The following is a 14,471-nucleotide window of genomic DNA, read 5'->3' as shown; positions in this document are numbered from 1 at the left end:
TTATGAAAAAAAATGTTCTTGATAAATTTATAATTGCATTTTGTTTTTATTTTTATTTGTAATTATTAATGATGTTATTCCTATAGAGAGAATTTGATTGATTTTAAACTTTGTGCGGATGGAGTATATTGGAAGTTGATATTAGTAGTGATGACTTAAACTGTTTTGTATTTGAAAAGTGACAACCATGGATTGAATTTTAAGAATATTGAAAAATATTGTTGTGTATTAAACAAATTTTGATATTGTAGGTAAACTTTTGAATATCTGGTGTGGCGTTTGTAGTTTATACAATGGTATGCATAGAAAATTTTTAGATAAAAAAGGAACATTAGAACAAAAGTAAGTATTGAGTATTGACTTAATGGTGATTTGGATGTTGATGGGGGATAGGCAATGGTGATAACAAATAAGGATAAATGAAATAGAGACAATGAACTATTGTTTTCCCTTTTAACTTTGTTGTGAATTATAACCCAAGGCATTAGAGGATTTTTGAGAAAATTCTAGCCTTTTGGGCCTAGAATGTTACCTAAACAATGAAAATAGGGGAGGTAGCTGTAAGTTTTATAACTTGAGGGAAATTTTCTGCAATTATCAAAAACCTCAGGGGGGTATGTGAATTTATCCCGACTAAACCCCTCACTCGTATAGTCGTATACCCTTCTCCAAGTTCTCTCCATAAACCCTCTTCTATTAAGTATTCCTTCTTTTCCCTCAGCCTTCGTCTTCTCCAAAAACCCTTCTTTTCTGCACCGTCTACAGCAGGTAATTCCACCATTTATTTACTCCGTTTCTAACATTTACCTCGATTGTTGGGTATAATATACTGCTTCTATTAGGAACTATCGGAGACTTAAATGATTTTCTATGTTGGGGTTCTTGCAAAAATGAGAAAAGGGTGAAAAGTTTTGATTTTTCTGTTGTTTTCTGCGGCTGTATGCTTTTATTCTGTTATCGTGATTTGAGGTTGTTCTCCTGTCAATTTTTATGATTTTTACTGAATAATGGCTATAGTGTATTTGCAGATGGGCTCATTTTCTTGTGATTTTGCTTTAGAAAAAAATCATAAGTTGTGGGCTCATGTTCTTTTATCTTGTTAAAGTTATTTTTGGTGAATTTTTGGAGGCTCATTGTAATTCCTAGTTTGTATGAACTCCTTTTTATGCTGAAGCAGAGGTGCTGGTTCTCCTGGGAGTTAGATAAATTTTTTTGTTCATGGGTTGTGCTCGAATAATTCTGTAACATGAGAAACATAGTCGACAAAATTGGTATAGTACATTTGTGCCGGAGTTAATTAAGCTATTCTGTGTGTTCGGCTTATTTAATCTTTTACTGACTAAGAGTTGTGAGCATGGTTTAGGGAAAATGCAATCTTCTCATCTTTGTTGTCAATTAGATTTGGGTTTTAGGGCGGCCTTGTCACAGTCCTTGGGCTATATGAGCTGTGGTTTTATGATTCTCTACTTCTCTATGTAGTTTATTGCCACTGCTCTGTTATTGGATGCTGGTAAGCTAATTGTCATTTCCTGATTTGATGTAAAAAGATACTGCTTTATGAGTTGTGAATCGGTTCTTGATCATGAAAATGGTAGTAGATAAGTTTAGTATCATTTGTACAGCTGAAATCCATCCGAGAATGATCAATTTGTAATGCTTTAATAATCATTTTCCATGGTTCTGCTCGGTCTGGATATCATTGATGATTTCTTAAATTGCTTGTTGTCAGAATTTGCAAAGATGAATTTCAACAACATGAAGGTCCCCAAGGTTCCTGGTGGTGGTGCGGCTTCTGCCTTGATTAAGTTGGGACTTGTTGCTGGGCTTGGCGTGTATGGAGTTGCTAACAGTCTCTACAATGTTGAGGGAGGGCATAGGGCCATTGTCTTCAATCGTGTAGTTGGTGTTAAGGATAAGGTTGGGCTGATGTGATGTTTTTTATTCCATTTCAATGCTTTAGTGCATTTTGTGTAGTTACTTATTCACTATTCATATCAATCTCATTTGGATGGAGTCTGGCTTATCTTGTAAATGTTGTATAGATCTAGTGTAATATATAATCCTCCTTATTACTGTACAAATTTTCTCCTCCTCCTATATATAATCCATTAATTCCTTCCCCTACCCCCCACTCCCCCCAATGCTGGGTTATCTGCTTATTACACAATGGTAGGAGGATGAGTTTGCTGTATCATTAATTTGCAATATAACTGAAGCAGTTTAGAACTGCACATGGCATACTTTTGTATCCTGTTCTGGAAATGATAAGGAATTCTATTCCTAGGTATAGCTATTGGTAATTACTCTGCAAAGCTAGGTACTTGGTATGTTTGTGCAACATTCATGTAGCAGCCTTTTCAGATATTTCTGAAAAGAATGTTATTGTCATTGACAGTTCTCATTGATTAAATGTGTGATCTTTTGTATGCTGAATCAAGCATCGCTGAAGGGTAGCTTAGACTTGTTCTTGAACATTGAATTTCTTTTTGCCACATGTTTGTGTGAAATTCACAGTTGAAGACTATGATATCCTTTGTAACATATGGGTGTAGTATTGCTATATGTAATGCTACTATTTCCTTTATGAATAATGTATGTTGTATGGTATTGCCATCAGTGTCTTGATCAAATGGTTTTTAGACTGCAGTCTCTCTTGAGTGGCAGTAAAACTTGCCAATTCTGTATATTTCTGCCTATCTGGATTATGGTTTCATGGGATTCAAAGGAGTTAAAGCTTGTTGTGGTTCCTTATGAGCTTATTGCTTTACCCTTGAAGTGATACGTTAACTTGGGCTCATGTTTGTCTGTGAATGTTCCGGACAATGAAGAACAAAATTCTTCTCGTACTAAGTGTTTCAGTAAATGGATGTGTCCATGTTGATGAAAACATAAAGTTGGGTACTGTAGCCTGTCAATTTGTTCTTCAGAGCTTTTATTAATGTTATAACAGGCGAGAATTTTTGGGTGATCCAAATGCTGTTATTAATCTTCCGCAATAATGTGGTGTATATGCTAGGATACTGTATAAGTTCATTTAAACATCTGTTTTGAGAAGAGGATCAGTGATGGTTTATTGTATAAAAAGGTGTGGAGCAATTGGCTTAAGTTATTGAGAGAAATTCATATTATGGGTGCTCTTTGCTTCGATAAGTGTATGTTCAAAATGCGTAAAGGATTCGGTGATGAGCTTTTGTTGATAATAACTCTATTATACATTAAATTGCCCTAATTTGACTACTGAGATCCTCAACCGGTTCTGTGTTGTACAGATTGAAAATTGATTTGAGAGTGGCAGCTGGGCGGTCTAATGGCAGATACTTTGGTGCCTTTGAGTATGGTTTAGTAGGTTTTCTCGATCCTTGTAGCACTAATCACTAATTTGAAGTGCTAAAGGACAAAAATGGGGGGCGCTTTGTAGGTGTCAGGCTAACATACATAGCCTCTTGGGTTTTTTGTTATATGATATAGCACTATGGCATATGCTGACTTCTCTAAACATCTGCTCATGCTATGTCAATAAGGGGGCATTAAATTTACCAGTGGGGAGCATAATATTTATTGTGTGCAGCAATGGATCTCTTTAGCTCCATTTTATGTCTGTGCTATTTCTGGTGTGGTTTGAATGGTCTATTGTAGCTTTTCATTTGTGTCTCAAGCTTCATCTGTACCTTCTAGGTATGAATTCATGTTTATATGTGCTGATATGCTGCTTTTTTACTTTTTATGTGCAGGTCTATCCTGAAGGCACACATTTGATGATCCCATGGTTTGAGAGGCCAACCATCTATGATGTTCGTGCGCGACCTAATTTAGTTGAGAGTACATCAGGTAGCCGTGACCTGCAAATGGTAAGTCCTCACCTACTACATGTATGTGCATGTTTCTCAAGCAAAAGAAGAGCATAATGTGGTTGTAAACTGCCCGATTGTATAACTTGTAACATTTTGGTGAATACTTGGATCAACTGTCCATGGCTTTTGAGACCAAGCTGTGATGCTATATTGCTTCTATCCCTATCTTGAATGGGCAGTATAGAGATCCTTGTTTTTTCCTTCAAGCTCTTGGAAAGATTTGGGTATTATTAGAAGATACATTTATATTGAATACAAGTGCAGTACATAGAACTTGATTTTGTCAATGCCAAATGCTGCAATTTGAGATCATTTTGGATAGCTGAATGCTGTTGGATGGATCAGATCATGTATTAGGACTTTTGATTTGTATTCAGTTTCTTTTCTATGTTTATTTGTTCATTGCCTAAATTTGAGTTTGTTGTGAGTTAAGTCAGCATTGGTGGATAGTTTTTTCCAGTACCTTTTTTTTGGCGTGGAAAACCAAGTCCAACCAGTTGAGAACAGTATTGGCCAAAACCAAATGGTTGAAATAATTCTTTGGGAGTTTCACATACAGTTAGCACCTAAAGTTGGAGTTTTTGCAGTCTATGCTGTCTGTTCTCGGGCTCTTTATTGAATTTCGTTGGAGCATATTGTGGTTTTGCTGAAAAATCTTGGATTTTGTTGTACAGGTGAAAATTGGTCTTCGAGTGCTCACTCGTCCAGAGGCAGATCAGTTGCCTACTATTTATCGAACCCTTGGTGAGAATTTTAACGAAAGAGTCCTACCTTCTATAATTCATGAAACATTGAAAGCTGTGGTTGCCCAATACAATGCTAGCCAGCTCATCACCCAGAGAGAGGTACATAGTTGGGTCTCATCTGTTTAAATGCGTGACATTTGCCAGATTTGGTGTCTGGCTAGTTACAGAACAACTTTAAAGCTTCCATAGATCCAAATGTTTCCTTCTGAGTTTTTGCTCTAGTTTAGCACACTGATTTATCATGTCAATGTGTATTATTTGATAAGCATTTTTTTTTTCGGGTACCACCGCACTTGCATGCAAGGAGACTAGGAGTCATCTAAAATTTTGAGCTCAAATTTAGTTTCGTAAATTCCATAGGCTGTCAGTAGGGAGATACGGAAAGTTTTGACAGAAAGAGCAGCCCAGTTCAACATTGCTCTGGATGATGTGTCGATCACAAGCCTGACTTTTGGGAAAGAATTCACAGCTGCAATTGAAGCTAAACAGGTTGCTGCACAAGAAGCCGAGAGGGCCAAGTTTGTTGTGGAAAAGGCTGAGCAAGACAAGCGAAGCGCAATTATCAGAGCACAGGTAAGCGGTGCTTTGGCTTCTTTTTCTTGTTTCTCTCTTTTGGGAGGTGGGTGTTGGGGAGATTGTTTAGTATCAATATACACATTCATTGGCCTTATGTTAGTATCAATATACACATTTATTGGCCTTGTGTTAAAACAAATACATGCCCATTGTTAAAGTTGCTGAAGAACATTATCATTCTTTTGACTTCCAGGGTGAGGCTAAGAGTGCTCAGCTGATCGGTGAAGCAATCTCAAACAATCCAGCCTTCATCTCACTGAGGAGAATTGAAGCAGCAAGAGAAATTGCAAGCATCCTCTCTCATTCTAACAACAAGGTCTATCTGAGCTCAGACGATCTCTTGCTAAATCTGCACGACATGAAGTTGAGCACAGGGAAGAAGTAACCCTTAAAATTTAACGTGTTTTGGGATCCAATTTAGATCGAAGCACCCATTCTGAAATTATGTGAAAGACAGCAGGGTTTTCACTGTGACATATGAGTGGTACCTACTCTTCTTGAAACCTTCAGAATTGGTAAATCATTTAAAGTTTGAGTAGTTACTTGCGGTGGTAGAGACAAAAGGGAACTCTTTTGAGATGATGTGAAGTGAGCAAGTCAATTTCAGTAGTTTGCTATACATTTTGCAAATCTTCCTTCCCTTTTTTTTTGGCTTGAATTGCTTCTGTCAAAAGCATTTGACCAAAATAAAAGAAAACTATGTCCATTTCTCCCCTGAGAGTTGATGCAAGTTGTCTCTTGAATCGTTCTTTCTTGCGAGCCAAGTCACTTGGTCCCTGCTAAACTGAGAAAGATCCATTTCTCCTGTTGGTCCTCCGCACTTTTCTCTTGAGCAAGTGTTTGTTTACGTGTGTGTGTGTGTGTGTTTGGGCGGTGGCTGGCTGGGGTAGGATGCCCGAGTATACGTGTTTGGACGGTGGCTGGCTGGGACAGGAAGCCCGAGTATGTGGCGGAATTTGCATGCCTTTCATCATACGGTGCTGATGATCAATCAGAACTTTTTCCGACCTTACAACGAACGCTGTCTCCATGAAGGATAAACATGCGCGCATGTTAAATGTTTTCCAATCTCGGGAGCGTGGACCGCCCAAGTCCACATTTTTCTTTTCATTTTTGCCTTCTGAGGAAACAGCGCATGGCCTTTGACTGTGTACTTGCGGTGTCTAGGAATATCATTGGGTCGGATTTTATTCAGTACATTTACAAAAATAACTTAGATCGATTGAATGTGGATGCCGATGAAGTTTGGAAAATAAATAAAAGTAGTTGATAATAGTTTTTTCTTTGAATCCATCATATTATAAATTCAACTTCTTGGATGTTAATTTTATTATTTGAAAATAAAAATTAGATGATATTTATATTATTTTTGAATTCTATATATTTTTAAAATATTTTACTTTAGTTCTTCACTATATGTTAAAAAAGAATACTCATTAGATATTTAAATTCATCAGAGTTCGAGTCTGGATTTACTTATTCAGACTCATAAAGGTTTGGGTCTAATAAAATTTGATGGATTTGAATTTGAATCAAATGAATCAAATTTAAACTTTAAAGCATCAAATTCAAATCCTACCCACTGACATGTCAACAAATGTCGTCTGGTCCAAGGGATAGGAACTAGATATTTTATTTCATTTAGCTGTTTCAAGCTTTGAATTGAACTGAAGGCAAAAGTAAAGAGATGGACAGACCCCTTTCCAACAATTATTCTGGTTTTACTTTTGATTATTTTTCAAGAAAAATGAAAATCGTAAGTTTAGGGATAAAAATGCGTATGTTTTTCTGTGAATTGCTACTGATGCAAAGGCAAAGATTGGACCAGAGGCCTGAATGATTGCTCCCTTGACCTCATGTGAATGAGACAAATGCCAATAATTTGAACTGCTCAATTATAGAATTTGCATAACATTTACCTTTTCGAGCCATCCCTAGGAGAAAATTATTTTTTCTTTTTATCCTGTTCTCAAGGGTGATGTTAATTCGACTGTTTGAATTTTACTTCTACAGCCATTATTGAATTAAATGCCAAAATTGTCCTTCCACATATAAATGCAATTTGGATTCTAAAAGGGATAATTTCATCATCATTTTAACAAGAATTGTCATCAAAATAAAAATTTAAATATCGTTTGCCTTTTCTCGAGTACATCATTTCACTACTCAAAAGAAAAGGCAGAAAAAAGAGAATATTATCCACCAATACACAATTTTAAGTGCAAATAACTTGTTTGCATTTTTCTGGATTTTTTGTAGAAAAATTACTATAACAATTTGATACATGTGAGGTAAAAAGGTAATTAAAAAATGTGTTCACGGAAACGTAGCAATTTCTCTTTACTGTCCAAACAAGGAAAGTTTTTGGGACGAATGTACAACCACATTCAACATCTGCACTAAGATCATTAAGCCTCTAATGAAAAAGATGATAATAGGCAGAAACGTGGTTAAGGTTATTAATTACGTGGTTAATCATACACCATAAATATGTCTTGAGGAAGCTCCCTCAGTTTTAAAGAAAAGGAAAATAATTTAAGGAAAAAAAATCTCCTCGAGCGATCGACGAGGGATAATAATAGGTTATTACCCAAAAAAAAAAGGAGGTCCGTCGGTGGTGGTTTTAGCGTGTAGCGAGCAAATATCCAAAGTCAAAGTCACTATTGGAATCTGTGGTTGAAGGCCTGGACCCTTGAGGTCCATGATTAGTTATGGTCCTCCATTGCATTGTAGGTCAAGCCTGTCGTGGATTTTTTTTTTAATTTTCTCTTTGTCTTTTTGAAAGGTGTCCTGGATTTATTTTCCTCCTGTTTTTCCTCGGCCGCACTTTCTACAGGATGTGACACAAATCAAAATTAATTTTCCAACAAAAAAGCCATTTTTAGTTTTCTTTAGAGGCTCTCCTCTTCCCCCACTCCTCTTAATATTTTATTTGTGTATTTGTAGGTAATAAAGACTCTTCTAAAATTTTCAGTGAGAATATTGTCTTCTCCAAAAAAAAAAAAAAGAAATTTCAATTTCCTAATGAGAAATTTCTTTTCTTGTAGAGTTTTTCTAGCGAGAGTTTTTTTCTCCCTTAATGAGAATTTGTATCACGCATCACCATCCTTTTCCACAGAGAGTCACCTTGGGAAAGGAAAAATTTTCAAAGCAATTGTTTATAGTATGAGATGAGAAATTTTTGAGAAAAGATAATTGAAGGGATTTGTATTTTATTTTTTGTTAATTAAATACTCGTCGAGAATCGTATGTTCCAACTTTTTATCTTGATTTGATGGTAACCCTAAACATTTTGGTTTTCAATAATTCACTCTTTTCGAAGACCGAAACAAAATTAAGCATGAAAATCGTGAATCAAACATCAATTACTAATTTTGTCTATATCTACTCCCCAAAAATCAACATTCCAGAAATATTCATCAAATCACAGTTACATAGGTTCAGACATTTTCCACTGATTTCCACTAAACAACAAAACAAATAGATTGAACATCACTAACATATTTTGTGGTACACAAATCTCAGCTGACTGAGGCTGCTAAAGTTAGCACGAGAAACACGATGGGAAGTTAATGATTGTGGCTGCTTTCGTTTGATACACCGGTCATAAATTTCTAGTCTTCTAGCAATTATGCTTAATAAAATTAAAACCCCTTTAATTTTGCAAGGGCCAACAAGGAGATTTCATGTCTATGTTCGTTTGCAGGTATAAATGATTAACCACTCAAGTTTCCCTCATAACATTTTTCTTGTCTACAAGTAATTTTTTTCATGTGTCACCGAATGGGACATTTGAGACAGATTACTCAAGAAGATGAAGAAATTGTAATCCCCTATCTTTTTTTTTATTCTATTCATTTAAAAAAATTATTGTTGGTTAAGCATGAAGATTGAATAAGATTTTTTTATTATATTGCATGAAGATTCAATAAGATTTTTTTTTTAAGCATGAAGATTTTTTTTATTCTATTGTATTTTCTTGAATTTTTTGTAAAAAAATTACTGTAGCGATTTGATGTATATGAGAAAAAAAATAATAGAAAAATGTGATCGCGGAAACGATACAAATTTTCAATGAAAAATGGCCGTCCAAACCGGGTAGCTCTAAACAAGCACCTATGACCTAACAAGCTAGTTTGTTAAAGGTTCTAGAAACATTGCATTATTATTTACCAACAAACGATTACAGGCTATTAAAACATTTTTGTTAGAAAAATGTAGCACTAAGAACAGGAAAAATCTGCTAAGGACTTTACGATCCACTTTAATCAATTGGTATCGCAGACTCCGTGAGAAAGTTGAAGCTTTCATTAGATGTGATTGACAAGAAAGATTTGCCATTATTAACATTATGGATTTCTCTATTCCATGGATTAACCCTCAAATCTTCCACGCAATTGTGTATTTGACATGACATAAAATAGATTTTACATTGAGCATGATGCAAAAAAAAAAAAAAAAAAAAAACCATCGAGATAAGAACAAATAATCAATAAGATAAAAAAAAATCCCACTTAAAAAAAAACCAATAAGAAAAATTAGATGAAAGAAAAGATTTCAGCTACTTTTGGTTTACCCTTATCATTCAGCATGAATTTAGCATCTGGACATCCCCTTTTCAGCAGTTTTTGGAGAAAATGTACAATTTTATATAACAAGTCGTGTTTAGTTTTAAACATGCTTACAACAAATTAATTCCATATGGCATGGCTTTGAAAAATTTTGAATGAACCCTAATCAATATACTTAAGCAAAAATTAGTGGAAAAATAAATTTTTTTAGTGTTGAAAATAGTAGTGAGTTTGTTTGGATAGAGAGAATTTGGTTTGCAAAATTTATTCTCACAAATCCCAATCACCTTTTTATCTCACATACATCACATCATAAAAAGTGCTACAGTAACTGGATCAAATGAATCATCCAAATAAATTCTTATCCAAACAAACTCAGTGTGTTTTCAGAATTGTTAAATAGTACTAAAAATTAAAAAAATAAAAACTTCAAAAAATGAAAATTCGTTACACTGTAATGATAAAGTTGATATTGTTCATAGTAAATTATCAATGGGTAAAGTTGGAAAATTTGGACATGCATTTCAATACTATCAAAAGAAACCTCAAGAAGGGGTATAATAGAAATGGAGTGGTGGGTTTGGCCGTTTGCGGAAAATGCCAAGTTAGCTATGAAAGAAACGAGACAACGCCGAATCTAATCTTAAATACTTTCACATCTAATAGACGGAGACATGAGCAAATTGACCTCAAACAAACGCGTCCTCCGGCAATCCTGTGGCTCAAAGCTCTTTGTTTTTTGTCACGCAGACGTCATTCTCCACGTGGAAGCGGAAAACACGCACACTATTACTTCTTCGGAATGACGTCATCACCAATGCCCGCCCCCGAAACTCTGCTGGGACCCGCCTTTACACTTATCGTGACGTCAGTTGTAGGGGTTGGTGACGTCTTCTTGATTCCAACGTTGTCCTTTAGCTGACGTCGTCATTGCGCACCGTCCGCGAGCGGCTCTTTTGTCTGCTCTCGTCCGTTTACATTACATCACCGCATGTGTCGTTTTCTTAATTTAATCAAAATTTTTGGGCCTTTTTGAAAAAAATTTTTGCTTAGTTCATATGGAAACAAACAGAGACTTGATGTGAGAGTTGCTCATGTGGAATGGAATTTTTTAATATTATGCGTGATTCTTGCTTGACTGTTATTTTATTGTTACACCATCAGATCAGAAGGAAAGAAAATGGTGAAGATGGTTGTTTATTTCCATAAGTAAGGTGAAAAAAATAATAATCTTACTTTATCATCTAATTTGCTCGGTTCAAAATCAGGTAAAATTTTAGTTACAATTTCAGTACTTTATTTACATTCAAAAAAATTAGATATGAAAATCAAATTAATCTCATTCAATATACAGCCAACGAGACTTACATAATAGTCTGCGGGGAAGATTTCAGTCTAATGGTTAATATTGAAATTTCAAAAATTAAAAATTATAAGTGATTCGATTCAATTCTCTTATTTCTCTTCTCTGCTTCTTAAACCTCATTCCCTAGTTTTTTTATAAAAAAAAAAAATTAAACAAGAGTATGCTAAGTTAAGCAGTTATATCGTGTTTGTACGCATGAATTGAATCGTTATTCTTGCTTTCACCTTATAGAAGTCACTTTATTTAAAATTTGTGGTTCACTTCTTTTCACTCCCTCTTTGTTTTTTAGTTTTCTTACAGGCAAATCATTGATATTTTTGCTTTTGAATGCAATTTGAAGAACAAATAAGAAACTTTGATATATATACAAGCATTGGACCACCAAAGGAACACAGTTGAGTGGAACCCTTGGACAATTGACCGCGGAACTTCTTATTACGTTATATTAGTAAAGATATATGAGAGCTGGAGACAGAGCATGGGTCAATTCTTAATCTACAGACAAGCATTGTAATTAACGTAGAAAGAAAGGAATAATTGCCAATAAAAATATCTGGTTGATGGGGTGGCTTTCTGAAATTGAGGAGATAATCTTTTGCCCACTTAAGCATGATGATTCATGCCTACTTATTAGGCTTCGTTTTCTTGTATTTGGTGACGAATGTGTGTCTGAAATCACGACTGCTTTAAGATTTTTCTATACCCAAGCAGTTCGGCCTTGGCCCGACTCCATTGCAATGTACAAATAAAGTCTACATTTAATACAAAATCCCATTTTAGATGAGGTGGTGAGGCTGAAATATCCTAATCAGTGGGACGTTGCTCATGGGATAACCAATGATGGATTGATACGCTAGACAAGGAAACATGTAAATTATACTAACCTTCCTATGCTTTCCTACAATTGCAATCACCTCCTATTTAACTTCTTAAAGTCGCAATCTTAATGCTTCTTACCAATTCCAGTTTCTCCATTTGGTAATACCTGCATACCTTTCAAACTGATGGTTTGAAAGTCGAAACAAGAAACACTTACAAAAAATTGACGAAAGTAGTCAGTTTAAGAGACTGATAATTTGACCGTATTATTGATAGAATTACACAATGTTTCAGCTAACCATAACTTTTGCAAGTACTAAGTACAATTTTCAATGAATCTCATAGAGTTCGAAATGGGATTTCACAGTTTTTTCTAAACGAAGTCATTACGCTGTATAATCTTCCATTATTTTGGATGTCAACATAAAATGTTTGCTAATATACTAATTAATGCCCTTCTTGTACCTTAATGGAAAGTGTAGCCCATGATCACTCGGAGTTAAAGTGATATGTAATGATAAACAAAAACGAGTCGATGAATGTTTACACGGTAAGACCTTAATAGTTCTTAGAACCTTAGGGATTCTTTCATAATTTCGGAAACCTTCAAGACCGTTTGTATAATTTACACAATAAAAGAAAAAAAAAAAAGAAAAAAAATTGCTTGTGAGATAATGAAACGTAAGCCACAACCTATGTAACGCGTAAGAAAGCGTAACTGCCGTTGACGTTGGACTCTTTCAAGTCACCTCCCCCCACCTCAGCACTCACATACCCCACCCCAGCCGAACCAACCACAAAGAAAGCACCCGTCCCCACTCCAGACACCCACCCAAGAGAAACTAAAAAACCAAACCCGATCCGATTCCGGGCATCTCCGTTTCCTGATGTATATATAAAGCAAGAACTTCCATGTATTCCTTGAACACAAGCATTCTCACAATCCTATACAGTACTGTCATAGATTTCTTCCAAAACACACACCACCGCACGCTCAGGTACACACACTACCGGGAAAAAGCCATGCAAGAAGCACTTCCATACAAAACATGGCTACCAATGCCAAGAAAAGAAAGCCCTTTAAGCCTTTCAATCGGTAAAGCCACCAGCAATGGAAATTCTGCTTCATCAGTTCATTATCTCAAGAGGTCGAAGGCGGAGTTGAAGGATACGATCAAAGAAAACGCTGTGATCGTGTTTGGGAAGCGCGGCTGTTGCATGAGCCATGTCGTTAAACGTTTGCTACAAGGCCTAGGTGTGAATCCTCCGGTGTACGAGGTTGATGACGAGGACGAGAATGAGGTGATCAGTGAGCTGGAGAGGATCAACGGCGGCGGCGGAGATAATAGAGATCGTGGCCGGGTGCAGTTTCCGGCGGTGTTTATCGGTGGTCAGTTGTTCGGAGGATTGGATCGGATTATGGCTACTCATATTACTGGGGAGCTGACCCCTATTTTGAAAAAGGCTGGGGCTTTGTGGCTTTAATTCGTGATGTTTTGATTGCTTGTAATTGATGTTTATTCATACTTTTAACAATTGTCCTCTCTCTTTCTTTTTCTTCAAATTCTGGCAAATTCCCACCTTTCTTCATCAATTGAATGGAGGAGATGGAAAGTTTAGATCAGCTTGACTTGGACCATATAGTTTGGAGATTTGATTACAGAAAATAGAAATTTTAATGGATTTTCTCTATCTTCATACTTTTGGGATATTGAGCAATACCAGTAATACAAAGCCTACCGAACTGGATTTGATTTGCTTTGAATATTCCGTAATTAAAAGGACTAATTTATAATACTAAATTTGCTTTGGGGATGCTTCATTAATTACTTGCAAATTGCTAACTTAGTGTGTGTTTTTGGTTTGGACATTTGACAAAGTGACAAGAGCACGGCGGCTTTCAATGTTGCCTAGTTACAACAAATCTCACTTGGAAAAGCTAATATTTGTGACTCGCCCGGAAAAACGTTGCGTGGACTGCAGCGTTCCCTCCAGTTTGGTGTGCCGGCTCGGTCCAAAGGGTTCGTGTAGGATATGTTTCGAGTTACCAAAAAAAAAGCTAATATTTGTTGATTATCAATTGATAAGTTTAATGCCTATATTTTGTTTTGATAGTGACTACATATGCTATTACCACTGCAATTGTGAAGGTTATTAATCCGTATTTAAGCATTGTTAATGACACTTTTATCTCTTTTGTAGTTTTTTGCAAAATCACATAAAAAAAATAGATTGATATTAAAAAAAAAAATACCGCGCCAATAACATTAACCTATTTATTTTCGTTTACTAATATTGTATTATGATATAAAAGTATAGGTAGGACAATCTTTGTTGATTTGATTGTAGCAAAAAGGAAATAATTTTCAATATAGAAAAATATAAAGCGCATCCACTCCACTAACCTTGTTCAATTAAATAATTTGTAGAAAAAAGAAGTAAACCGGCAACTCACAGGGCTGGTGGCCACTGGCCACGACCACCAGGAGAGCCATGTGGTTTTGCCGGTTTCTATTCTGCCGTATTATTTGCTGACATATTC

General features: G+C 35.7%; 2 protein-coding genes across 2 annotated transcripts; both read left to right on the top strand.

Annotated features, from left to right (window-relative positions):
• Nucleotides 1-670: 670 nt before the first annotated feature.
• Nucleotides 671-5,803, top strand: LOC113690980 (prohibitin-1, mitochondrial). The gene is made up of 6 exons (XM_027209144.2): nt 671-768; nt 1,730-1,917; nt 3,732-3,848; nt 4,526-4,696; nt 4,958-5,170; nt 5,367-5,803. Exons 2-6 carry the CDS (start codon nt 1,741-1,743, stop codon nt 5,556-5,558), a joined length of 870 nt encoding a protein of 289 aa, XP_027064945.1. The 5' UTR covers nt 671-768; nt 1,730-1,740; the 3' UTR covers nt 5,559-5,803.
• Nucleotides 5,804-12,707: 6,904 nt separating this feature from the next.
• On the top strand, nt 12,708-13,621 carry LOC113689803 (glutaredoxin-C9-like). Its single transcript, XM_027207588.2, has one exon. The coding sequence runs from the start codon at nt 12,842-12,844 to the stop codon at nt 13,412-13,414; it is 573 nt and encodes a 190-aa protein (XP_027063389.1). The 5' UTR covers nt 12,708-12,841; the 3' UTR covers nt 13,415-13,621.
• The last annotated feature ends 850 nt before the right edge of the window (nt 13,622-14,471 follow it).

Source organism: Coffea arabica, chromosome 5c (genome assembly GCF_036785885.1).
Source record: "Coffea arabica cultivar ET-39 chromosome 5c, Coffea Arabica ET-39 HiFi, whole genome shotgun sequence".
NCBI classification, from domain to species: Eukaryota; Viridiplantae; Streptophyta; class Magnoliopsida; order Gentianales; family Rubiaceae; genus Coffea; species Coffea arabica.
The sequence above is the reverse complement of the archived record's forward strand: the minus strand, read 5'-3'. Positions and strand labels throughout refer to the sequence as shown.

Bases quoted from the DNA above. Each gene is read 5' to 3' on its own strand.
- LOC113690980 (XM_027209144.2), top strand. From the start codon at position 1,741: ATGAATTTCAACAACATGAAGGTCCCCAAGGTTCCTGGTGGTGGTGCG. The intron at 3,849-4,525 runs GTAAGTCCTCAC...TTTGTTGTACAG, and splicing joins GTAGCCGTGACCTGCAAATG to GTGAAAATTGGTCTTCGAGT. The intron at 5,171-5,366 runs GTAAGCGGTGCT...TTTGACTTCCAG, and splicing joins GCGCAATTATCAGAGCACAG to GGTGAGGCTAAGAGTGCTCA.
- LOC113689803 (XM_027207588.2), top strand. From the start codon at position 12,842: ATGTATTCCTTGAACACAAGCATTCTCACAATCCTATACAGTACTGTC.